General features: G+C 36.1%; 1 protein-coding gene across 2 annotated transcripts; it reads right to left on the reverse strand.

Moving 5' to 3' along the window:
* Positions 1-2,998: 2,998 nt before the first annotated feature.
* LOC133305817 (uncharacterized) lies at positions 2,999-22,987 on the reverse strand. Of its 2 annotated transcripts, none has more exons than XM_061506060.1 (8): positions 21,755-21,823; positions 21,253-21,534; positions 20,733-20,825; positions 20,268-20,412; positions 20,075-20,185; positions 19,754-19,836; positions 19,617-19,674; positions 2,999-3,447 (listed from the first exon to the last, which is right to left on the reverse strand). In XM_061506060.1, exons 2-8 carry the CDS (start codon positions 21,508-21,510, stop codon positions 3,368-3,370), a joined length of 828 nt encoding a protein of 275 aa, XP_061362044.1. In that variant the 5' UTR covers positions 21,511-21,534; positions 21,755-21,823; the 3' UTR covers positions 2,999-3,367. The 2 variants fall into 2 exon arrangements, with proteins under 2 accessions (XP_061362044.1, XP_061362043.1); XM_061506059.1 differs by lacking the exon at positions 21,755-21,823 and adding an exon at positions 22,824-22,987 and having other exon boundaries at positions 3,000-3,447.
* Positions 22,988-23,417: the final 430 nt, after the last annotated feature.

Here is a 23,417-nt window from a genome sequence, read left to right on the forward strand (position 1 = left end):
TAAACCTTTTATATAATTAAGATTTGCATATTTAGTGGTAGTGTGTCCTGCCAATTCTCATCATTGCTCTTTTTCTTTTTCTTTTTTTCTAAAATAAAAAATAAATCATAATAAATAGTGTTTAAAATAATTTATAATTATATAAAGAGAAACTGAGAAGTATTTAAAGATAAATAACATTTAGAAGGTAAAAAGTATTTACAATTTTTTTATCTTTTTATCTTCAAATTTTTAAATGAGAAAAAAGATATTTATAATCTTAACATATTTATATATATAAAAAAATTTAATAATGATAGCTTTAATAAAAGAAAGAGTATGAGCCTTAACTGCAGATAAAAGAATGGGTAAAAGTGTCTACCAAAAAAAAAAGAATGGGTAAAAGCTTACAAAAAAAGAAAAGAAAAAGAATGGGTAGAAGAGTTAGAAACCCTCTTATTTAAAATAGTATGTTAGATGTATTCAAAAAGAAAATAATATATTAGCGTATTGACTTATATGATGAGTTTGTCTCTTATGCAACCAATTCCTCAAACAGCTTAAGCAACTAAGAGGAGTATATAAATAGTTTGATTATATTTCTTAATATGCTTTTTCACGAAAGATTTTTTTTTTTTTTTTTTTTGGTGTTCAAACTTTAAGGTGTGAATATGCAGATGTCCATTTTTTTTGTTACCATGTGTTTAAATTTATCTTTTTATTAGAAAAATAAACGTGGCAATAATATCATTTGATCATAGGCTCTGATACTATATGTCATGTAACTAAGTCTCTTAATAGTTTAAGCCGTTAATAGGATGAGGTGGCACATAAATGATTTTATTATATCTCTTAATATTATATATTCACCTTTTTATCTTTTCTTAATATATAAAAAATAACAAAGTGTTTTAAAATAAATTTTAACTATATATGATGAAAAGTTAAGCATTGTTATAAAATAATTTAACTTAAAATTATCATTATTAATTATTCATTTAATGATTTCTGCGACATTTTGAACCTAATTCAACTTAATCAGTTATTTAACCAAATAAAGAGTAATTAAAACTATTTGGATAAAGCATCCAGTGATTGTGATGCTGACTGGGTTGGATTTTTTTTTAGGTAAAATAGGGTTCGTTGTTTTTATCTTGATAATGATAAATGCAATTGAACGATTATTGCAATATTACCTGTCAGAATGAAATCGACATTGTCCTAAGTGGAAAAAATAGTATCACCCATCCTTTACAAAAGATTATGCAAGAGACCATGCATTATTTCAGTATGCATTCGCAGACAAATAGCTCCATAATACTATACAAAAGATTAGTTTGACCCTCTAATGTAAATTGCACCATCTCTCAACTAAATTGGATGTGCTCTGGTAAGACTATATATCCAAGAAGAAAAATCATATTCAAGAGCATGAAACTGCCTGAAGGATATCCATAGGACTTGGTTAGAGCATATTAGTCAGTACTTGATGTTGATCAATCAAACGTGTGAAGTAAAAGAAAAAAAAAATTACTAAAAACTTAAACAATCCAAAAAGTATAGGGAAAAATAAATGAATCCATTTCAGTATAAAGTAGGTGTTTTAAATCCAGATTCAAACATTTGATTTCGTAAGAAAAAGTTTAGAGAGGGCAGACGGTGTCCTATTCTAGGGTCGGGCATGCCACAAACTTCAGGTAGGTTAAATGGAGTATTGTATGTTCGGAAAAATTACATTTTGAATTATCATGGTTCTTAATAAAAACTACATCTTGAATTAATATTGTGCATAAAGCATTAGGGTTCAAGAATTGATAAATTATTTAACAGACTAATTGGGGTAAAAAATAATAATTAGAAAACAACTTGTAAATATCTTAAATTTTTCTAGAGATATTTAACATCCCTCTAAATATGTTCTAGAATATCATCTCTACTCCAAGATTTGGTACATCTACACCATCCACCACTGTTAATTAAAGAGGTGAAATGAGACACTCTTCAGCAAAACTTCAAATTTCGCATTCAACTTCTACACCATTTTTTCCTTACAGGTTACAAGCACCCAAGTTGAATGCAGAGGGTTCAATTTCTTCAAGAGAATTTTCTTTTTCTTTTTCTCCTAAAATATTTTTAAAAATTAAAAAAGCTCTTTAAATAAGAGGGTAAAAAAATATATATGCAATGGAATTTTTCCCTTTAACTTCTTTCATAACATTAATTGAGAAGTGACTTCCATGCTTGTACATCATCATAGTTAATTTGAAAAAAAAAAGAGGCAACTAAATTTATGAAGAGGATGTAGTAACAAAGAAAACAGAGATGGCTAAACATAGAATGACTCCGCAGAACAAAAGTGAAGCTAAAAGCTTTTGGTTTTCGTATTAAGATATAAATAAGCAATCGATGAATCAGAGGTGCTCAACCCAAAGAAACCGCTAGCTGCTACCAAAGGGCAATAGAAAATTTGTATACAAAATCTGAAAGATGTGATCTTACATCTTAAGTAAGATTGGTCACATCATTTTTTGCTGCGTATATGTGTATTCATTTTCTGCTTTGGGCACTGGCTATCAGATTGCTGATAAATTACAGGTGGAGGCAACATTCATCTGGCCTAAGTAATCCGCAATCCCATTCTAGATAATAGAGAAAATTTGATGGAAACATTCGCAAATTTATACACTTTAACACTGATCTGTAAGTGAAGCCACAAATGCAGTACTACATCACAATGCACATGAAAAAGATGTATCAAAAGAATAATAAAAGTTCACACCAGCGAGAAAAAAAATGTTATGGTTCCCAAACCACATATATCAGTTCAGTAACCAACCTTGTTTAAGGTCCTCTAACCAAATAATATCTTGAGAAGCATGCGAGGCATATTTAATTCAAATACAATATTGTCACTCAATAATTAACTTTAAAGCACTACTTTGGTTCAAGACATCTGTTAGAGAATAATATAAATCATTAAAAAGATCCTTACCCAACATCTTAAGATTTTGGATTGAAATGATTTTTTACATAGTATCAAAACTTCAGTGATTACAAGGTCACGAGTCCGACACCGCCTCTACTTTCTAGTAGAATTAAATAAGCACAAGGTAAACCAAAAATTAGGCCTGTATAAATTCACGCTTTAAGCTCAAAGGGCTCTTGCGTGAGGAAGTGTATTAGAGAATAATATAAACTATTAAAAAGGCCTACACCCAACACCTTAAGGTTTTGGGTTGAAATGGTTATTTCCAACATCAGACCCTAAAGAAAACTCAAATATTTAACGAGTATTTCTTACATGTTTGCTTGGCAAGGCACTATCCCTGATGTTACATAAAATATGCTACATAAATTAGTATCTCAGGCATGAAATGAAGAAGCTAAATCACAAAATCTTCCACTTTCCCTCAAGGGCACCACAAATCCTTGTAATACAGTAAGCAGCACTTAGAGGGTACCCAGAAACTGCAAACAGAAAAACACAATTAAGTGAGAAACTAGACAATATCCCAACAGTGGTGCATATTAATTATCCGAGATATATTTTTTTCCATTTTTTGCATAGATACAATTAGTTTTCACAACAAAATTTAAGGAAAAGTAAAAATGATCCGAAGTTGAGGGGGTTGATTCCTAAGGTCAGAAGCTTTTAGCAAGTTCAAGCAAAACCTTTTACCATCCAAATAGGGCACAATTTAACCTTAAAAGTATTAATGGGAAGAGAGTATAACATTCCATTTTGGTTCATTATGTGGCCATCCTATCATAAAAATGTGGCTGTTCAGTTGCAAGATTCTGTTTATTCTTAATAAAATGCAAAAGTGGTTTCATTGTTTGATCAGACCAAAAAAGTTTTTTTGACTGAGCAAAGGATTCTGGGTGAAGACCAGCAGAGGTGGACCTCCAAATTGCTGGGGTATGACTTTGAGATTCAATATCATCCAGGTAGACAAAATCAAGATGCTGATGTTCTTACCCATCAAATGCTTTTGGCTGTGATTTCACAAGTACAGTTGCCAGACTTAGGGCCCGTTTGGATGCACTTTTTTTCCTTTAAAAGCTGCTTTTTTTAAAGAAAAAAAACACTTCTCACTTTAAGTTCGTTTGAATGTCTGCTTTTAAAAAAAGCTGAAGTCACAAAAAAAGTCAAAATCCTACTTTTTTTAGAAGCTAAAAATTTTAACTTATAAAAAAAGCAGAAGTCAAAAGCCAAATATTTTTTTCAAAAACTACTACTTTTATAAAAATATAAATAGCTTTAACTTTTGTAAAAAGCACTTTTAAAATAAGGAAGAGATAAAAGCTACTATTTTTGGAAGGCGAAACAAACGGGCTCTTAGACCAGTTGGAGATAAGTTCAGCAAGACCTGAGACTTAAAAAGAACGGAAGTTCAACAATATGCAGGCTCTCATCATCAGCCCTGAAGTTCATGAGGGGTTTAAGTTGAAAGAAGGTAAGTTTTTCTATAAGGATAGGTTGGGCTGTCAAAGGAGTCCACCTTCAATACTCAAAAGAGTTTCATGACTCTTCCTTGGGTGGGCATTCAGGTTACTTCAAAACTTATAAGAGAATTGCTGGTTTAATTTATTGGGAAGTAAGAAAAGAAGAATAAAGAATTATGTGGCTGCTTGTGATGTGTGCCATCAAAACAAGGATCAAAATCTTTCTCCTGTGGGGTTGTTACAACCACTGCCTATACCCACAGGTGGTCAGGGATGATATTTCAATTGATTTTGTGGGGGACTGTCACGGGCTTTTGGTGTAGATGCTATATTTGTGATGGATGACTGCTGCGACAATTACCAGATTTAGAACGTTGTTGTCCTCAGCAACAAACTATACTAGTCGAAGGACTAATTCTGCCAGGTGGAACACACACACACACTTGTTAAACAGTAAACACAGAATAATCATCAAAGCGAAATGTATAAAAGGGAGACATAATCAAACCATAACAGCAAAATAAAAGTCAAAGTAAGTGTCTTGGTGAAGTGAGTTGGCACTCAGGGCGTGGGTTTCACGCTGTGAGCGTGGAACCTACTGTCATTTTTTTCTTTCTGGCGCTCTCAGCGTGGAACTTCGGGAGCTTTGGGTCCTTTGACGCTGAGAGCGCAGTTCCCACGCTCCGAGCGTGGTATTCACTGCCTCTTTTGGCTGTCTGGTGCTACTAGCGCCAAATTGGCGCTGACGACGCCAATTCCCAGATTAAAATTTTTCCACATGGTCACTAATTCACCACTTACTTGACTTATTTAAAAATTAAACTAACCTAAGCAAATAAAATAAATAAAAAAAACAACTATTGGGTTGCCTCCCAATTAGCGCTTGTTTAACGTCACGAGCCTGACGTTGACAGATGATCAAGGTGGCTTATAGCAAAGAACCAAAGTTGGCTTTTTCTCCTTAGTCATAGTCATTTTTTTGGATTTCTTTATCTTAACCTTGGGTTTACTTTTGGTTCTTAATAGATGAGGATTCTTGAGCTTTGTTCTTCCATCTCCTTTGTCTTCAACAAATTGTGCTTGTACATCTGAGGGAAAATTTGTAAGGGATGAAAAATTAATTTTTAAATCAAGAATACTCCATCCACCTTGTGAATTGCCTCATCTTGTAGCTCATCTACCACTGCATTTGTGGTGACCAAGAATGGTTCTTCAAGAAGGTGAGCAAAAATAGGTTCCACGTCTATATCAATGACTGCAAAATTTTCTCTGTACTCAAAGTTGCCCGCCTTCACTAATACATTTTCAACAATATTAACCAACACTTGAATAGAGCGATTGGGCAATTGTAGAGTCATCTTCGCAGATCTTATATGCCTTATTCCCATTTTCTCTAATAAGGTCATTGGCACTTGATTCGCATTAGTCTCAACATCACATAAGGCTTGCTCAACATGTATGTCTACCATGGGGCCAAGGGTGTTAGTGCTTCTTTCGCTGCATGCCTGAATTGAATCCACAAGATTAGCTTCATCGCATTCTTCCTCATTTGAAGATCTCATCTCTAGCTTCTCATAGTTTGCATCTTCTTCAGTTTTATACTCCTCCAATTCAAGTGTTTCATCATAAGAATGTAGGAGGGTAATTGCCATTGGTGAGGGGGTCTCTTCTCTATTTGTTCCAGCTTCTTGCTCTTCTCTTACTTCAAAATACTTTTCAACTTTGGATTCTTCTTCTGCAGTAGATTCCTCCTCGATTTCGAATTCTTTAGTAGCTATTGTCACATCTTGATCCTTCAAGTATGAATTTCCCTCAACGTCTTCAGTGACTTGCTTGAGAAGAGGTGCGGCATTTTCTATATAATTCTCTTGAGCTAGAATGGATGACTTCTCCTCAGCTTCTTGCTCAACTATTGGCTGGTCCTGGAGTGCTTGGTATTCGTCGTATACCACTGTCTCAATCATATCAAGAACTTCTTCAGGTTCCATAGTGTAAAGTGGTATTCCAGCTGCTAGATCTAATTTCATTCTTGAAAGTGGGCATATACCGCTATATAAAATGCGAACAAATTCAGAATCTTCAACTGGACATCTTCTGCATAATTCGTGAAGCCTACCCCAAGCTTGATATAAATGTTCTCCCTCCTTTTGTGCGAGTCGATCTCCTTTTTAATCTTTGTGGCTTTGGATGGTGGGAAATATTTGCTTAGAAATTTGAATTCTATGTCCTCCCATGTGGTGATGCTTCGTCGAGGTTGAGACTTCAACCACGTCTTAGCTCTACCTTTTAGAAAGAAGGGAAACAAGTGGACCTTAATGGAGTCTTCAGTGGCTCCGTCTAACCTTACGCTACTGCAGAAATTCAAAAATTTATCTATTAGATCATGAGGATCCTATGCATAATCACCCCCAAAAAGTTTTGCACTTTCAATGCAGAGCAATCCGTCCTCCAATTCTAATGGAATTTCAAATTGTTCAACCATGATATTAATAGTACATCATAAAGAAATTTTATTTTTATTTTTTTTATACAAAAAAATGACATAAAAAAAAATAATTTAAAATTTAAAAAAATAAAAATACATAAATAAATATATAAAATAATAAAAAAAAACAATCATAAAGATCTAAAAGCTACGAACAATAAAGAAAAAAAAACCAAAATAAAAAAAAAGGAGAAAAAATATTATAAAAAGTAAAAAGTAAAAAATATATATATATTTATATAAAATTAAAAAAAAAATCCAATTTAGAAATTCAAAAGTTAAAAATAAAATTGGCGTAGTCAATCCCCGGCAACGGCGCCAAAAACTTATTGCGTAAAATCGGCAAGTGCACCGATCGTACCAAGTAATAAAAAGTGAGTAAGATATCGTCCCACGAGGATTGAGGCACCAAATTTAATTTTAACTATTCCTTCCTTAATTGGATGAACAAAAGAGGTTTTTGAATAAATAGTATCGTGACAATTGTGAACCGTTCAATATTTCGTGAACAATTCAGAGAGAAATTTGAAGAAATTAAAATCAAAGATTGAGATTTGAGAAAAATATTTAAAGAAAAATTATTGCAGTAAAGGACGCCAACACTTTTCCGATCCCCACGTTGTAATATTGATTAATATTTATATTTAATTACGCAATTGACCAAATAATTCACCATCTATAATTAATGAGTTAAGCCCTAATCCCTTAGTGATCTTAACTTTATTAACCCTATTAGAATCCTAATCCCTTAGAAATCCCTTTTCAAGTTAATCCTTAAGCCCAGTGAATTTTCCACATTTGCAGTTCATGTAGCCTATCCCTAGTGCATACATGAACAGTTATCTTACTCTTTGTCAGGAATTAGAATCCCAATATCCCTATTGTGAACCCTAACCCTCGCAATCCTAATAGAGTCGCGAATTCTAAAAGAATTATAAGATGAAGAACAGAGTAAAATAAATTCAATTGAATAATTAACCATAAACTTGACCAAAATACAAGGGGTTCACCTCAACCCTTACCACAATATAAAAAGACTAGCCAGACATAATCATGTCTGACAGTTTAAAATAAAAGGATTCATAGAAAAAAGAAGAAAAAGAAGATGAATGATCTTAAGCGTGAGCCTCCAAGAATTCTCTCCAGCCCAAGATGATGTTGTTTTAGAGTTTCTGCTTCCTTTATATAGCCAGCTACTCAATCAGGTCATAATCCTTGAATTAATTCTGATTAAATTTCCATTTTTCTCATAATTCCACCAATCAATCAGGTCATAATCCTCTCATTAATTTGATTAAATTTCACTTTTAATCAAACTCCACAAATCAAGGAATGCATTCATGACGCCTGCGCGATCAGCGCCAAATCCGCGCGGATCGCGCCATTTTTTGCGCGAGACTATGCAATTTTAACTTCTCTCTTTCACTTCATTTTGGTGTTTCCTGCTATCAAAATGCATAAATTGAGTGAGAGAATGATTGAGAAGGAATAATCAATATTTCTTGCATTTATGAGTCAGGCTCGTGACGTTAAACAAGCGCTAATTGGGAGGCAACCCAATAGTTGTTTTTTTTATTTATTTTATTTGCTTAGGTTAGTTTAATTTTTAAATAAGTCAAGTGGTGAATTAGTGACCATGTGGAAAAATTTTAATCTGGGAATTGGCGTCCTCAGCGCCAATTTGGCGCTAGTAGCACCAGACAGCCAAAAGAGGCAGTGAATACCACGCTCGGAGCATGGGAACTGCGCTCTCAGCGTCAAAGGACCCAAAGCTCCCGAAGTTCCACGCTCACAGCGTGGAAACCACGCTGAGAGCGCCAGAAAGAAAATAATGACAGTAGGTTCCACGCTCACAGCGTGAAACCCACGCCCTGAGTGCCAACTCACTTCACCAAGACACTTACTTTGACTTTTATTTTGCTGTTATGGTTTGATTATGTCTCTATTTTATACATTTCGCTTTGATGATTATTCTGTGTTTACTGTTTAACAAGTGTGTGTGTGTGTGTGTTCCACCTGGCAGAATTAGTCCTTCGACTAGTATAGTTTGTTGCTGAGGACAACAACGTTCTAAATCTGGGAATTGTCGCATGCTGTATGCGAGACTTGAGACTTGCTAAATACTGCGGAACTACACCACGGAAAGGACGTCTAACAGAAAATATTCTGAAAAAGGGGAGATATTTTAACCTTCAATTTTTATTTTTTTTTATTTGTTGTTTTTATTAGATTCAATTTTTTTATTTTTTTTATTTTTTTATTTTTAAAGAAAAAGAGAAAATTTTTAGAGAATTCCTAAACAAGCAGTCCCAGATTGTTCTAAGCTTACTCAGTAAGTAATTAGATTGAGTTAGAAGAAGCATGATATCTGTGAGCAATTAATTGTTTTAATCTGAGAATGATGACTGCTCATTTTTATAACTGTTTTGGTGAAAAAATTTGGATAATGCTTGATGTGAAACTTTGAATTGAGATTCTAGTTTGAATTATAACTGTGAGGATTTGAGCCTAAATAGAAATTTTTCTTTTTGAGAGGCCTCACTGTAGTAGTTTCTAGAACTTGAACTGTTTCTCTGGCTTGTATGCATGACTGAAATGATAAGGGCATTTTTATTCTTGACAACATAGAGCCAAACAGCCTACCCATAAGAATTTCCATTGTTAAGCCCCCTTTGAGCCTTAAACCAGTTCATTCAAACCTGATGAAAATTGCTTAATCCTGTTCCTCTTGACACACCTTGAGAGATTGAATGCTGATCAAAGAAGAAAAGTCAAATTACTTCTCAAAAAGGAAAAGTTCAGTTGATGAACAAGGAAAAGATAAGAAGTTGAAAAGACTGGTTTGCAAAATATGGCAAAAATGCCGAAAAGAAAAAAAAAGAAAGAGAAAATTTGCAGCTCAAAAGAAAAGAGGAAGAAAACATCTGCAACCAAGGAGAGAAAAGGTAGTGAAGAAAGGGAAAGAATCCCAAGTTTGTAAATGAGGCAAAGCCTAGAAGAGAAGGAAGTATTGTTAAAATCAGTATTTCAATCTCTCCATTCAGCTTCTGACCAAAAGATTCTCACCCCCAAACCAGGCCAAGTTACAACCTATCAAAGACCTTTTGATCAGTCTATGCATGTCAAATGGATTCCTCATTCTTAGGAATTGAGAATAAGTTCAAGCCTATAGAATTCCTACTACACTGATGGATAAGTGTGAAACCCTTAAATAATGAGTGTGATGAGATGGATAAGTGTGAAACCCTTAAACACTGAGTGTGATGAGAGTACATTTAAACTGATGAGGAATATTCAAGCTGGAGTCTAAATTCTTGATATAACTGAAAAACATTGTTGAAAATTTTAAACAGAGAGTTATACATGCATAGCAGTCTGAATTCTTAAGATGTTGTGTTCCATGTTTTCACTGAATTATTCTTTGCTGATAACTTGAATCTATTACATTGCTGAGGACAGCAAAGTTCAAATCTGGGAATTGTTTGATATGCGTCTAACATATGGAGATTTCTAAGTAAAAGAAGCAAGGAATTAATCATAAATGTGTGAAAATAAGCTCATAAATGCAAGAAATATTGATTATTCCTTCTCAATCATTCTCTCACTCAATTTATGCATTTTGATAGCAGGAAACACCAAAATGAAGTGAAAGAGAGAAGTTAAAATTGCATAGTCTCGCGCAAAAAATGGCGCGATCCGCGCGGATTTGGCGCTGATCGCGCAGGCGTCATGAATGCATTCCTTGATTTGTGGAGTTTGATTAAAAGTGAAATTTAATCAAATTAATGAGAGGATTATGACCTGATTGATTGGTGGAATTATGAGAAAAATGGATATTTAATCAGAATTAATTCAAGGATTATGACCTGATTGAGTAGCTGGCAATATAAAGGAAGCAGAAACTCTAAAACAACATCATCTTGGGCTGGAGAGAATTCTTGGAGGCTCACGCTTAAGATCATTCATCTTCTTTTTCTTCTTTTTCTTTTTGTTTTTATGAATTCTTTTTATTTTAAACTGTCAGACATGATTATGTCTGGCTAGTCTTTTTATATTGTGGTAAGGGTCACAACCCTTGAGGTGAACCCCTTGTATTTTGGTTAAGTTTATGGTTAATTATTCAATTGAAATTATTTTACTCTGTTCTTCATCTCATAATTCTTTTAGAATTCGCGACTCTATTAGGATTGCGAGGGTTAGGGTTCACAATAGGGATATTGGGATTCTAATTCCTGACAAAGAGTAAGATAACTGTTCATGTATGCACTAGGGATAGGCTACATGAACTGCAAATGTGGAAAATTCACTGGGCTTAAGGATTAACTTGAAAAGGGATTTCTAAGAGATTAGGATTCTAATAGGGTTAATAAAGTTAAGATCACTAAGGGATTAGGGCTTAACTCATTAATTATAGATGGTGAATTATTTGGTCAATTGGGTAATTAAATATAAATATTAATCAATATTACAAGGTGGGGATCGGAAAGGTGTTGGCGTCCTTTACTGCAATAATTTTTCTTTAAATATTTTTCTCAAATCTCAATCTTTGATTTTAATTTCTTCAAATTTCTCTCTGAATTGTTCACGAAATATTGAACGGTTCACAATTGTCACGATACTATTTATTCAAAAACCTCTTTTGTTCATCCAATTAAGGAAGGGATAGTTAAAATTAAATTTGGTGCCTCAATCCTCGTGGGACGATATCTTACTCACTTTTTATTACTTGGTACGATCGGTGCACTTGCCGATTTTACGCAACAACTGCCATAACTAATATACCCATTTTTTACATTTAAGCCATCCATATAAAGCCAGAGGTCATGGAGTTGTTCGTAAAGGAAATTGTTAGGCTCCATGTAATTCTATTGACCATTGTATCTTGACAGGGATAGGGTTTTCTCAAGTACATTCTAGTCTGAATTATTGAAAATTGTCGGAATCAAACTACGTTACAGCACAGCTTATTATCCACACACCAACAGGGAAACTAAAGTTGTTTACCGCTGCCTGAAAACCTATATGAAGTGTTTTTACATCCCCAAACCAACACATGGGCCTAAGTGGATACAAGGGGCAGAATTTTGGTACAACACTACCTGCAAAGATCCCATGGGCATGACCCCATTCAAGGCTCTTATGATTGTCTCTCCATTTGAAACTGACATTACTTTTGATTTGCCACTATCCTTCTGAACATTTAACTTTGGTTTTATTCTTTATCCACAGAATGTATAATCTGAATTTAAAACTACAGTTAAAATTGTTAAATATCAGGACCCGAGAGGTTTGTGAGTAATCTGTGTGTTTTGACTACACAGCGGAGAATCTATTATATAACTGAAAAGAAAGGAAGTACAAAGAGATATACATGATGTGGGACTAGTAAACTACTATTCTAAACTAATATTCACAACACTCCCCCTCAAGCTGGAGCATATAGATCATATGCACCAAGCTTGTTACATAAGTGATCTATCCTAGGCCCCCACAAAGACTTTGTGAATACATCAGCTAATTGATCAGTTGAGTTAACAAAACTAGTGACTATTTCTCCTGAGAGGACTTTTTCTCTGACAAAATGACAGTCTACTTCAATGTGCTTGGTCCTTTCATGAAACACTGGATTGGAAGCAATATGTAAAGCAGCTTGATTATCGCAAATGAGAGATGCTGAGTCAATGTCTCCAAGCTTGAGTTCCTTTAGTAGTCGTTTTAACCAGATGAGTTCACATGTGGTTGTGGCCATGGAGCGATATTCTGCTTCAGCACTTGATTTGGCAACTACACTTTGTTTCTTGCTTTTCCATGAAACCAAGTTACCTCCAACGAATACACAATACCCAGATGTGGATCTTCTATCACTGGGGGAACCTGCCCAATCAGCATCTGAGTATCCTTCAACTCTGGTATGACCTTTGTTTTTATAGAGAAGACCTTTACCTGGAGCATTCTTGATGTACTTGAGAATACGGATCACTGCATTTCAGTGATCTTCACAAGGAGAATTCAAGAACTGACTTACTACACTGACTGCAAACGAGATGTCTGGTCGAGTAACTGCGAGATAGTTCAGCTTCCCAACCAATCTTCTATACCTTTCTGGATCTGAAAATAGTTCCCCCTGATTTGGCACAAGCTTGACAATTCGATCCATAGGAGTATCAACGGACTTAGCATTCAACAGAGTTGTCTCCTCAAGAATATCCATAATATATTTCCTTTGGGATATCACAATACCATCCTTGGATTGAGCCACTTCAATTCCCAAGAAATATCGTAATCTTCCGAGATCCTTTGTCTGAAAATGACGATTGAGGTGTTGTTTTAACTGAGTAATGCTTTGATGGTCGTCTCCTGTAATGATAATGTCATCAACATATACCACCAAATAAATGGATCCGGAGTCTGAGTGGCGATAAAATACCGAGTGATCAGCCTCACTTCGAGTCATACCAAACTGCTGGACAATAGTGCTAAACCTCTCAAACCAAGCTCGTGGAGATTGTTTGAGACCATACAAAGATTTGCAGAGTCGACAAACTGAACCAGACTCCCCCTGAGCAACAAACCCAGGAGGTTGCTCCATGTAAACTTCTTCTGCAAAATCACCATTGAGGAAAACATTTTTGACATCTAATTGATAGAGAGGCCAGTGACGGATGGCAGCCATAGTAATAAAGAGGCGAACATATGCCATTTTCGCCACAGGAGAAAATGTATCCCCATAATCCTCGCCAAACACCTGAGTATATCCCTTGGCCACCAAACGTGCTTTTAGACGATCCACCTGTCCATCAGGACCAACCTTGACAGTAAATATCCATTTGCATCCAACAACAGATTTTCCAGAGGGAAGAGGAACTAGATCCCAAGTACCACTGCCATGAAGTGCACACATCTCGTCAATCACAGCCTGCCGCCATCCTGGATGGGATAACGCCTCACCTGTAGTCTTAGGAACAGACACAGAAGACAAAGAAGAGAGGCAAGCAAAATGTGATGGAGAAAGACGATGATAACTCATATTTATTGAATACCTGAGTGGAGGACGAGTATCACGAGTACCTTTGCGGAGAGCAATGGGTAGGTCAATGTCTGAGGGCGGGACTGAAGCCGTAGGAGTGGATGACGACGGAACTGAGTCCACAGGAACCTCATTAACAACAGAGTCAGTGTCTTGGGGCATAAGTGGACGTGGTCGACGGTGATAAACCTGAAGAGGGGGATCTTGTGCCGGGACATCTGAAGATGTGACAGAAGGCAATGGTGGTAGAAGATCTGGTGCCGGGACATATTGAACTGGAACAGAGGGAAAAGGAAACAGACTATCAACAGAATCACTAGGAACAGAGGCGGAGCTAAAAAATGGCACAGACTCAAAGAAGGTAACGTCCGCCGAGACAAAAGAGCGACGGAGACTGGGAGAATAACATCGGTAACCTTTTTGTGTTCGAGGGTAACCGAGAAACACACATTTGTGGGACTTAGCAGACAACTTGTCACGATTGGGGCCGAGTTCATGGACAAAACAAGTAGATCCAAAAATACGAAGAGGTAAGGAATATAAAGGCCGATGGGGAAACAAGATAGAGTACGGTACCTGGTTATCAAGGACGGAGGAGGGCATGCGATTAATAAGATAACATGCAGTGAGGACAGCATCACCCCAATAATTGGTAGGAACATTCCCATGAATTAAGAGTGTTCGAGCTGTTTCAATGAGATGACGGTTTTTCCTTTCAGCAACCCCATTTTGTTGAGGGGTGTGGTGAAGAATGCCATGAGAGGCCATGAATGATTGAAATGGTTGAGACAGATACTCACGAGCATTATCACTACGGAAAGTGGCGGATAGAAATACCAAATTGAGTAAGAATTTCTTGATAGAACTTCTGAAATACTGAGAATAGCTCAGAGCGATTTTTCAGTAAAAATAACCAGGTGTTCCGAGAATAATCATCAATAAATGTGACAAAATATCTATACCCCCGAGTTGACTCAGTACGACTAGGTCTCCAAACATCAGAGTGAACCAAACTAAAAGGAGATGAGGCATGACGACTGGCTTTATCAGGAAAAGAACTGCGAGTATGTTTCCCGAATTGACATGATTCACATTGCAAAATGGTCAGTTTGGATAGACGCGGCACCATCTTTTGGAGCTTTGTAAGACTAGGATGACCCAACTGAGCGTGAACAGTGAGTGAAGAATCTAATACCGAATGAGCATGAGAAGAGCTGGAGAGCATGTAAAGGCCATTGGACTCAAATCCGCCGCCAATTGTCCTCCCCGAACTCCGGTCCTGTAAAACAACAGAATTTTTGGTAAAAGAGATGAGACAATCAAGAGAATGTATTAACCGGAATCAAGAACCCAATGACCAAAGGATGAATTTTGAGTGAAACCAGTAAAGGTATTACCTATATGTGCAACAGTAGCCGTGGAACCAGGGATAGTGGACCGAGAAACATATTGAGGAAATGAGCTAGAATCATCCATGGTCCAAAAATAGAATACAGTACCAGTAAAATAAAGAACCAAAGTCACAAGGGAACCTCAATGCAGCAGCAAGATCGAACACTGGGAACAAAAGCACACAGGTATGGAAAAAGTGACTGTATCTAATGTTGTGACTGTGGTGAATGATCAGATCTGAAATAGTAGCAGAACCAATGTGGAGCGGTGGATCTACACTGCAAGCAAGCTCCTGGATATGGCAGCAAATGCGAACCGCTTCGCCCGAGAACAGGAACAAAGAACAAGGTTGTCCGATGAGTAATAACCAGGAACGAAGGATTGTTGCTGGCTTCAAACAGCAGCACACGAACAAAGGCAACACGATCAAGGGACACGAACTGTGAACTTGATCCAAATGAAGTCGGTTGAACGAGGTGAAGGCTGATCTGGAAAGAGGACGGTTGGGCGACCAAGTCTGTCCTTGGTCGACGGCGAACGGCTGCCGGAAAACACCGCACACGCCGGAGGAAGGTGGCGCGTGTTGGCCACGCGCCGAAAAGAAAGTGGCGCGTGTTGGCCACGCGCAGAAAAGAAAGTGGCGCGTCAGAGAGCGTGGGGCCACCTATGACAGTGGTCCTTCGGCTTTGCGTAGATCGACTCCTTCTGAGTCCGTTGACGTATGTTTTGACAAAAACGGTCGCCGGAGAAATTTTCCGGTGACAGAGGACAGTGGCTGACAGTGGCCGGAATACTATCACTGTGACAGCTTCCGAAAAGACAAAATTTACTCGATGAACAGTAGGTCCACCAGACAGACGTAGATTAAAATTCCTCTCGTTAGGCTCTGGATACCATGTTAAATATCAGGACCCGAGAGGTTTGTGAGTAATCCGTGTGTTTTGACTACACAGCGGAGAGTCTATTATATAACTGAAAAGAAAGGAAGTACAAAGAGATATACATGATGTGGGACTAGTAAACTACTATTATAAACTAATATTCACAACAAAAACCATATTGGTAACTTTATGCCACTATAGATGTTACAACTGTTTGCTATCTTTATTTCAGTTCTTGAGGGATGAGCACCTATTTAGTGCCCAAAATCGAACATCACTAAAGGAACCTAGCAAGTAAAGGGCGCCTTTCATCTTTGAGCACCTCACATAGGCACACCACATTTTAGAGAATAAGGATGCCCAAAAAGCAGACCTAGTAGTTCATCTAAATAAACATGTCATAAGCAAAACCTTGATTTGATAATTAGAATTTCACATACTAGCAATTTGACAAAAACTAAGCCATAGAGGTATCGCTTCCTAGACAGAAAGTTATACAGAATCAAGAGATCAATGACATCAAAGGAGGTTTCAACCTTTATGTTCCTCAACAAGAGCAGTTCTTTGTTTTCAAGCTTTGGAATATGTTCCCAATAACAGATACATACAAGTGCATGTAAATGTTTGTAAGAACATAAGAGCAACTACAAGACAAAAAAATGCATATCTATATCTCATATGGATGTGCTTTCTTACATTCTTTTTTAAAAAAATTAATAAAATCCATTACAACAAAGAGAAGATGATTAATAAGATATCCCCACCCCCCCAAAAAAAAAAAAATTCAATACAGGTGCATAAGAATCAACCAAGATCAGGCTTTTAGAACAATTATTAGGTATCAAGCCAGAGTTACTTTCAGGAACAGATGTAAGATTATAATTCAACCAAAATTAATGTGAATATTATCAGCCAAATAACTGCAATGCAGATCCGTATATTTTACAATAATTAGTAGTCACAGTGTACACTTTTTTTATTACACTTCGAGCAAATTATAAGTATCAACATGAACTTCGATTGGATTGAAATCTCACACAATGGTGCAGTAAAATTCAAATTAAGTTCAAATCGGAACCACAACTTAGTACCTAAATACTATGGGATAACCAAAACAATATAATGACAAGGGTTGCAATAGGTCACTTGTGACAGCAAGTTGGTGATCAATAAATGAATCAAAATGCAATCCATTTGTAACCTAAGTTGATGAGATGAGCAAGAATTTTTCTATTCAAACAGTGTTCCATACAAAAGATATTCAGGTATACACTAAACTATACTTACTTCCATCTTAATATGGAAATCATTAACGTAACCAAGTCTATATATCCAAGAGTTCCACAGAAGTGGTTCTCTTGACACAAAACAACTTTAATATGGTTCCATCTTACACAATTAGTCCTAATACATCCGCTGAAAATAGAATTTTGATTCCAACTTTACACATGCTCAATTAAGTAATACAACACTATTATTGTTGTTCAAGGATTATATAAAGTCAGTCCGGAACCAATTTTACTAGTTAGAACCAAATTAATCAGAGTTATCCGAACTTCTTATTAATAGGTGTCTGCGTAACTCAATTGACATGGCATAACAATTAAAATTTCAAGCAAAGAATCGTTGACGAGTTAAGAGGTCAGGTACAGGAAATGCTTGAAGCATGAATCTCAAGATAGAAAATGGAAATAAACACTTATTTGCTCAAACTTAATACTAAAATTAAATAGGAATATAACGAACTTTAAGCCCACTGCAAGGACTCCTGGAAGTGTAGCAGCTCGTGTGCACCTGGTTATTTACCTTTATATTACCAGGGTCAGCGCAAATACCAGGTACAACTAATATTGCCAGATTCTCCAGTCATATAAACACAGCACAAAAAGTACCTAAGCTTTTATAAAGCTGATGCTATTTAGAAGATTTTCAACCTCTCTTACTCCGTCTATTTAGAGTCATCTTCCCCACTAGAAATTATGCACCGTGGACAACCAATTTATTTTAACAACTTATGGGTAGTGGATTTTGACCCAAGGATTCTCCAAAATTCTTGGAATTTCATTTTGGTTCTTCTTTTAACATCAACAGGGAATTATCCAGATACGGAGGGGTTAGTATCCGGATATTGGAGTGCAGGTATCCAGATACTTCAATGCGGATCAGTTTTCTTGAAAGGCAGGTTCCATTTTTCAAACTAACTTACAATTCAAATATATATATATATATATATATATATATATATATATATATATATACATACATACATACATACATACATACATATATATGGCAGCAATTCCCCAAACATATTCAGAAGTGAAAATTTAAACTCTGTTGTTGATGCAGTTTCATAGCTTCTAAGTGAGAGAGATACGGTTTTAAATGATCTCCAACAGCACCTTTTGCAAACCTAGAATCGCATGAAAGTACAGACCCCAACCAGCATAGGAGGGATGTGCAATTCAGTGTGGGGGATTTGGTGTATTTGAAGTTGCAGCCTTATAGGCTCAAGACTATAGCTAGGAGGATCCATGAAAAATTAAGCCCTATGTATTATGGTCCCTAGAAAAATCTGGAGAGTATTTGAGAATCTACCCATAAAATTCAGCTACCAGATGATTGCAAAGTTCAACCCATATTGCATGCGTCACTCCTCGGGGGAGCAATCACACCCCAGCATAACTCACAGCCCCTGACTTCCACTTTGACGGAAGAATGGGGAATTAAAGGTGGAACCTGAAGCTTTGGTGCAGTGGAGGCATTCCAGTAAGGGGAGATTAGAGGTTCTCATAAAGTGGTACCATCTTCCAGATTTTGAAAACACATGAGAAGATTATGCAGTTATTAATTGTTAGTTCCAATTTCCACCTTGAGGACAAGGAGCTTAATTTTCAGCAAATATTTCCCAAAATGACCCCCAATAGAATGAGAATGGGGGAGGTAGTTAGTTAAGAAAGGGGGTTGGAGGACCTGGAAGGCTTTTGAAAACCATATTATGGACTGGACTCTTGGGAGAGATGGAGCCTCTCCAAATTGCTCTACACTATCCTTTTATTTCTTCTTGTTATTTCCTCCTTCTGTTACTGTTTACAATTCCCTGTAATTCTCCTACATTGTGTGTAGGCTATGGAACTGGTTACTTATCTTGTAATTTTCCATTTCATCAATACAAGATATCTGGTTTCTCTCCCTAAATTCCCTGTGTTAGTTTGATTTATCTGTAATCTGAGTTACAAGGTTGTATTCACATACATAAAGGGACATGGCAATCAGATAACACATACCAAAATCAAAAGACGCAACTAAAGGAAATTAATGGAGTTAAAATTGACTGTACCATGAGTATGAACTATGCATATAATTACTAACAAGAGAAGGTAAGAGTCTATAAGGATAAACATACTTGCTATAATCTCATCTGTATAATCTGTCTCAATCTTCCCATGAGCCATTGCTCCTACCTGAAATTAGATTATATCAAAAGTTAAACATCTACTCAGATAATAGAAATTGAAATTAAAAGTTGAACTTTGAGAGTACCACAAAGACAAAGTCCATATTTCTGGGAACAGTTGATACGTAGTCATTGATGTTTACGAGCTTCTCAGAACTATACGAGAGACCTAACATTCAAAGGAAGCAATTATTTCCCTTTTTTTGGATATTTTGATAAAAGAATTTATTAAAAGAAAAAAATCCAGAAGTTGACATCAGGATTCAGGAATCCTTCCAGCAGTACAAAAAGAAGGAAACAATTGAAATACACATCAGCTCCATTTGCTCAGACAAACAAACATTCCCCTTTAAAAGGATTAAGTAACCATGAAATCATTTTCCCAAAAAATAAAAAAGACAACTCACCTATTTTTTGTGAGTTGACAGGTAAATACTGTGTTACAGGGTTCTTGACCGCGCGGAGAAGTTTTTCACGCTTGCCAGCAGCAGATATGCTCAATTTTTGAAGCAGTTCCACTGCGAGGTAGTAGAGAGTTTAGGAGCAACAAATATTAATAGCATTGCTTACAGCTAAGGGAAACAAATAGCTAAAACTTACGCATGATGCCAGAGAACCGTCTAAATGTTCTGGGAATTCGAACATAGGGCTTAACCTCTAAAAGAACACCTTTTTCAGTCTTTATATATACTGCTCGCAACCTCCCAGCTTTATTTAGTGGGCTATCTAAAATAGATAGAAGGGCCTGAAAACACCATTTGACATATAATGACATTTCAAATTTATTGGGGAAAAAAAGAGGCACTCCAATCAGGCCATGGTTGGTTGTGGAACATAACATTGTAATTGAATTTAGGAGACAAAAAAGTTCAAGTACATCATCGTTCTGTGCTCACACATTTTTACTCCAACCAACCAGCATAACCTCAAACTCAGTAATAGAAAGAAGTGGGAATCCCTTTGATGAAAACAAGCTTTTTAGAAGAAATTTAAGATTTAAGTGAGTGATAATATAAACAAGAAGAAGAACCAAAACATGGCCGTTACAGTATTTTGGACACCAACCTGATGAGTAATGTCAGGCCTGTAATCACCAGGATTCTTGTTATTTTTGCGTAGGAAATTGGCATGGTCATCCGAGTTCAACAGCTGATAAGTCTGCAGACAAAACAAACAGATACAGAAAGTTGGTACTTGACACAGGAGTGTTGTTTGAATTAAATAAAAAAGAAAGCCATAAGCCCACAACACCAAAGTACCACACTTTTTGAGTAATTAAAAAAAAATTAGCAACCACTATAGCCAAGTAATCCAAAGTCATAACAACAGTCTAAAACCTTAGAGTGCTCTAGTATTTTCCTTAATATTCAGGAAGTTTTATTTTGTAATTTCTGTTAGCACAAACTTGATACTTAAGGGAGTAGTAGTAATGAAAATGGTCAAAGAAAATTATCCAACTCTCTCTCTCTCTCTAATTTCTCTCTCCCTACATCTCTGCATCCTCCCCCTCTTTTTTTACATATTACCACTACATAAAAGCACAAACAACAATAAAAAGGGTTCCAAATTGAAGAGTAGAAAGTACCTTGCCAACTTTGCCAACTTCCAAAGAAGCCCTTTCGAGAATGAATATAACGTTTGGGTTATCACTCTTTTGGTCACTCGGCGCAATTGGGATACCCACAAGTTCGTTATCCTCAGATGTTGGTGTTGGTGTTGGTTCTTCGTTCTGAACTATGGGTCTGGTTGGTTGCACTTGTTGTTCTTCATTTTCATCTTCGCGATCGTAGTTGGGTTCCACGTGCTTTCGCTTCTGCCCCTTCACACGGTAATTTCGCGTCATTCCCACCGTACCCAAATCAAAAATCTGAAAATAAAAAAGAAAAAAACAAAAGCAAAATCTATTAACATGCGCACAGAAGCAAAATCCAAAAACAAAATCTAAAATATACTAGATGCATTATAAAACATAGTAACACAAATACATATACACACTCCACCACTGACATCCACCCATATATACATCCTACATTCGTCGGACAAGAGCAAAGAGGTTGGCAAAAGAGTAAAAAGTTCATTAAACATACACCGTGAAAATATCCAACGAAAGGGTCCACAAAAGCATAACATTATTACATTTCCTTTTCAGCATCTCTTCTTTCTCTTTTGAGAGGGAGGTTCAGCACATGTCACCTTCATGACAAATGTAATAATTTAATTTTAAACCATTCAAAATTATTTTTTTTCTTCAAAGTTAAAATAAGAAAAAAAAAGTACCCACTGCATAAATAACACACATATCGATCAATTAAATGTTAGAAATTTTATTTATATGTGGGCAATATTAATTAATTAGTTTTGTATTTTAAAATTAATCGGGTTAATGGATATTCCAATATTATTATTGTAACTAGTCCACTGTGATCACATTGAATTGGGCTTATTGAATTAGGCTTCTGGCATATGTTGTTATTGGGCCTAGTTGAGCAGCAGCAATGTAAGCTTTAGTGTGACCCTGGTTTTCCATGATGGGTGGACCAATTGGACAGAGACTAGACTCTTTTATGGGTTATTGGCGAGGTCGTCTCTCTCGCCTATTTATATTGGAGTTAAACTCCATGAGCCATCATGCTCCCATCGCGAAGGGAGCCAATTTCTGAATAGGCGATAGAGAGGAAGACTCTAGCATCTTGTCATGCTCCCATCGCGAAGGCTGCCAATCTCTGAATACGCGATAGAGAGGAGGACTCTAGCATCCTGTTCCATTATTTTCAGCTGTTCTTCTCCGAATTTGTGATGGCCCAACACATAATTATAACTCTGATTTATTGCTATTTGTTATTTTATAATCATGTGCATGATTTATAATTTTAGTTTTAACATTAAAAACTACACAGATTATAAAAAATGAATGATTCATAAAACAAACCAAAAATCTAACAAGAATCCAACCCTCCTAACAACTAATTTCCTTTCTTATTTAAAAAAATCAAAATCCAAGGATGACCCATTTGAAATCCAACTACCCAGCAACCAATAAAACCAAAAGAAGAATTATACATGCGGATTGATAAATAACTCAAAATTAAAAGCTGCAAATTCAAAAGGGAACAGATCCAAGCGAAACCGAAACAGGATCGAGGAATAGAAACGGACCTTGGAAAGGGAAATGCCAAAAGTGATGGAAGGCAAAGAGCTTAAGAGAATGCACAGATGAAGGTGTGAGGAGAAACGCAACTGAACGGCTGTAACTGGTGAGGGTTCGACTTGCTCGTTAGGCTCGACAGAAAATGGGTACGAAGAAATTAGGGTGAGAGTGAGACACTACAGTGAGAAGCATATGGTTATTGGTTAGTATTTAGTAACTTAGAATAAATAAATAATATATGGGTTGATTTAATCTGCATAAGAAAATATATCTTATATTTAAAAAAAAATGTCACCGTTTTTTATAGATTTATTAGAGATAAAATTACTCTTATATTATATACGAATAATTTTTTCCATAATAAATATTTTAATTTATTTTTAAAAATAAAATGCGGTCGTACGGGTATTCAAGCCAGATTTTTTCATAGTTGGCCTATTTATTAAATAAGTTTTTCCACAAGCCTTAAACTGTTCTAATATCCTAATAGGTTAGATAGACCGGCTAGTCCCATTTATACTCATAATCCCAAGTATCTGAATCTTTCCATGGCTTTGGAATAATATAAAGGATTCGTTTTTTCTTAGTTATTGTAGATAAGT

The sequence above is a fragment of the Gastrolobium bilobum genome, unplaced genomic scaffold (genome assembly GCF_033153095.1).
Source record: "Gastrolobium bilobum isolate Gb01-03AN ecotype WA unplaced genomic scaffold, APGP_CSIRO_Gbil_v1 utg34786, whole genome shotgun sequence".
NCBI lineage: Eukaryota > Viridiplantae > Streptophyta > Magnoliopsida > Fabales > Fabaceae > Gastrolobium > Gastrolobium bilobum.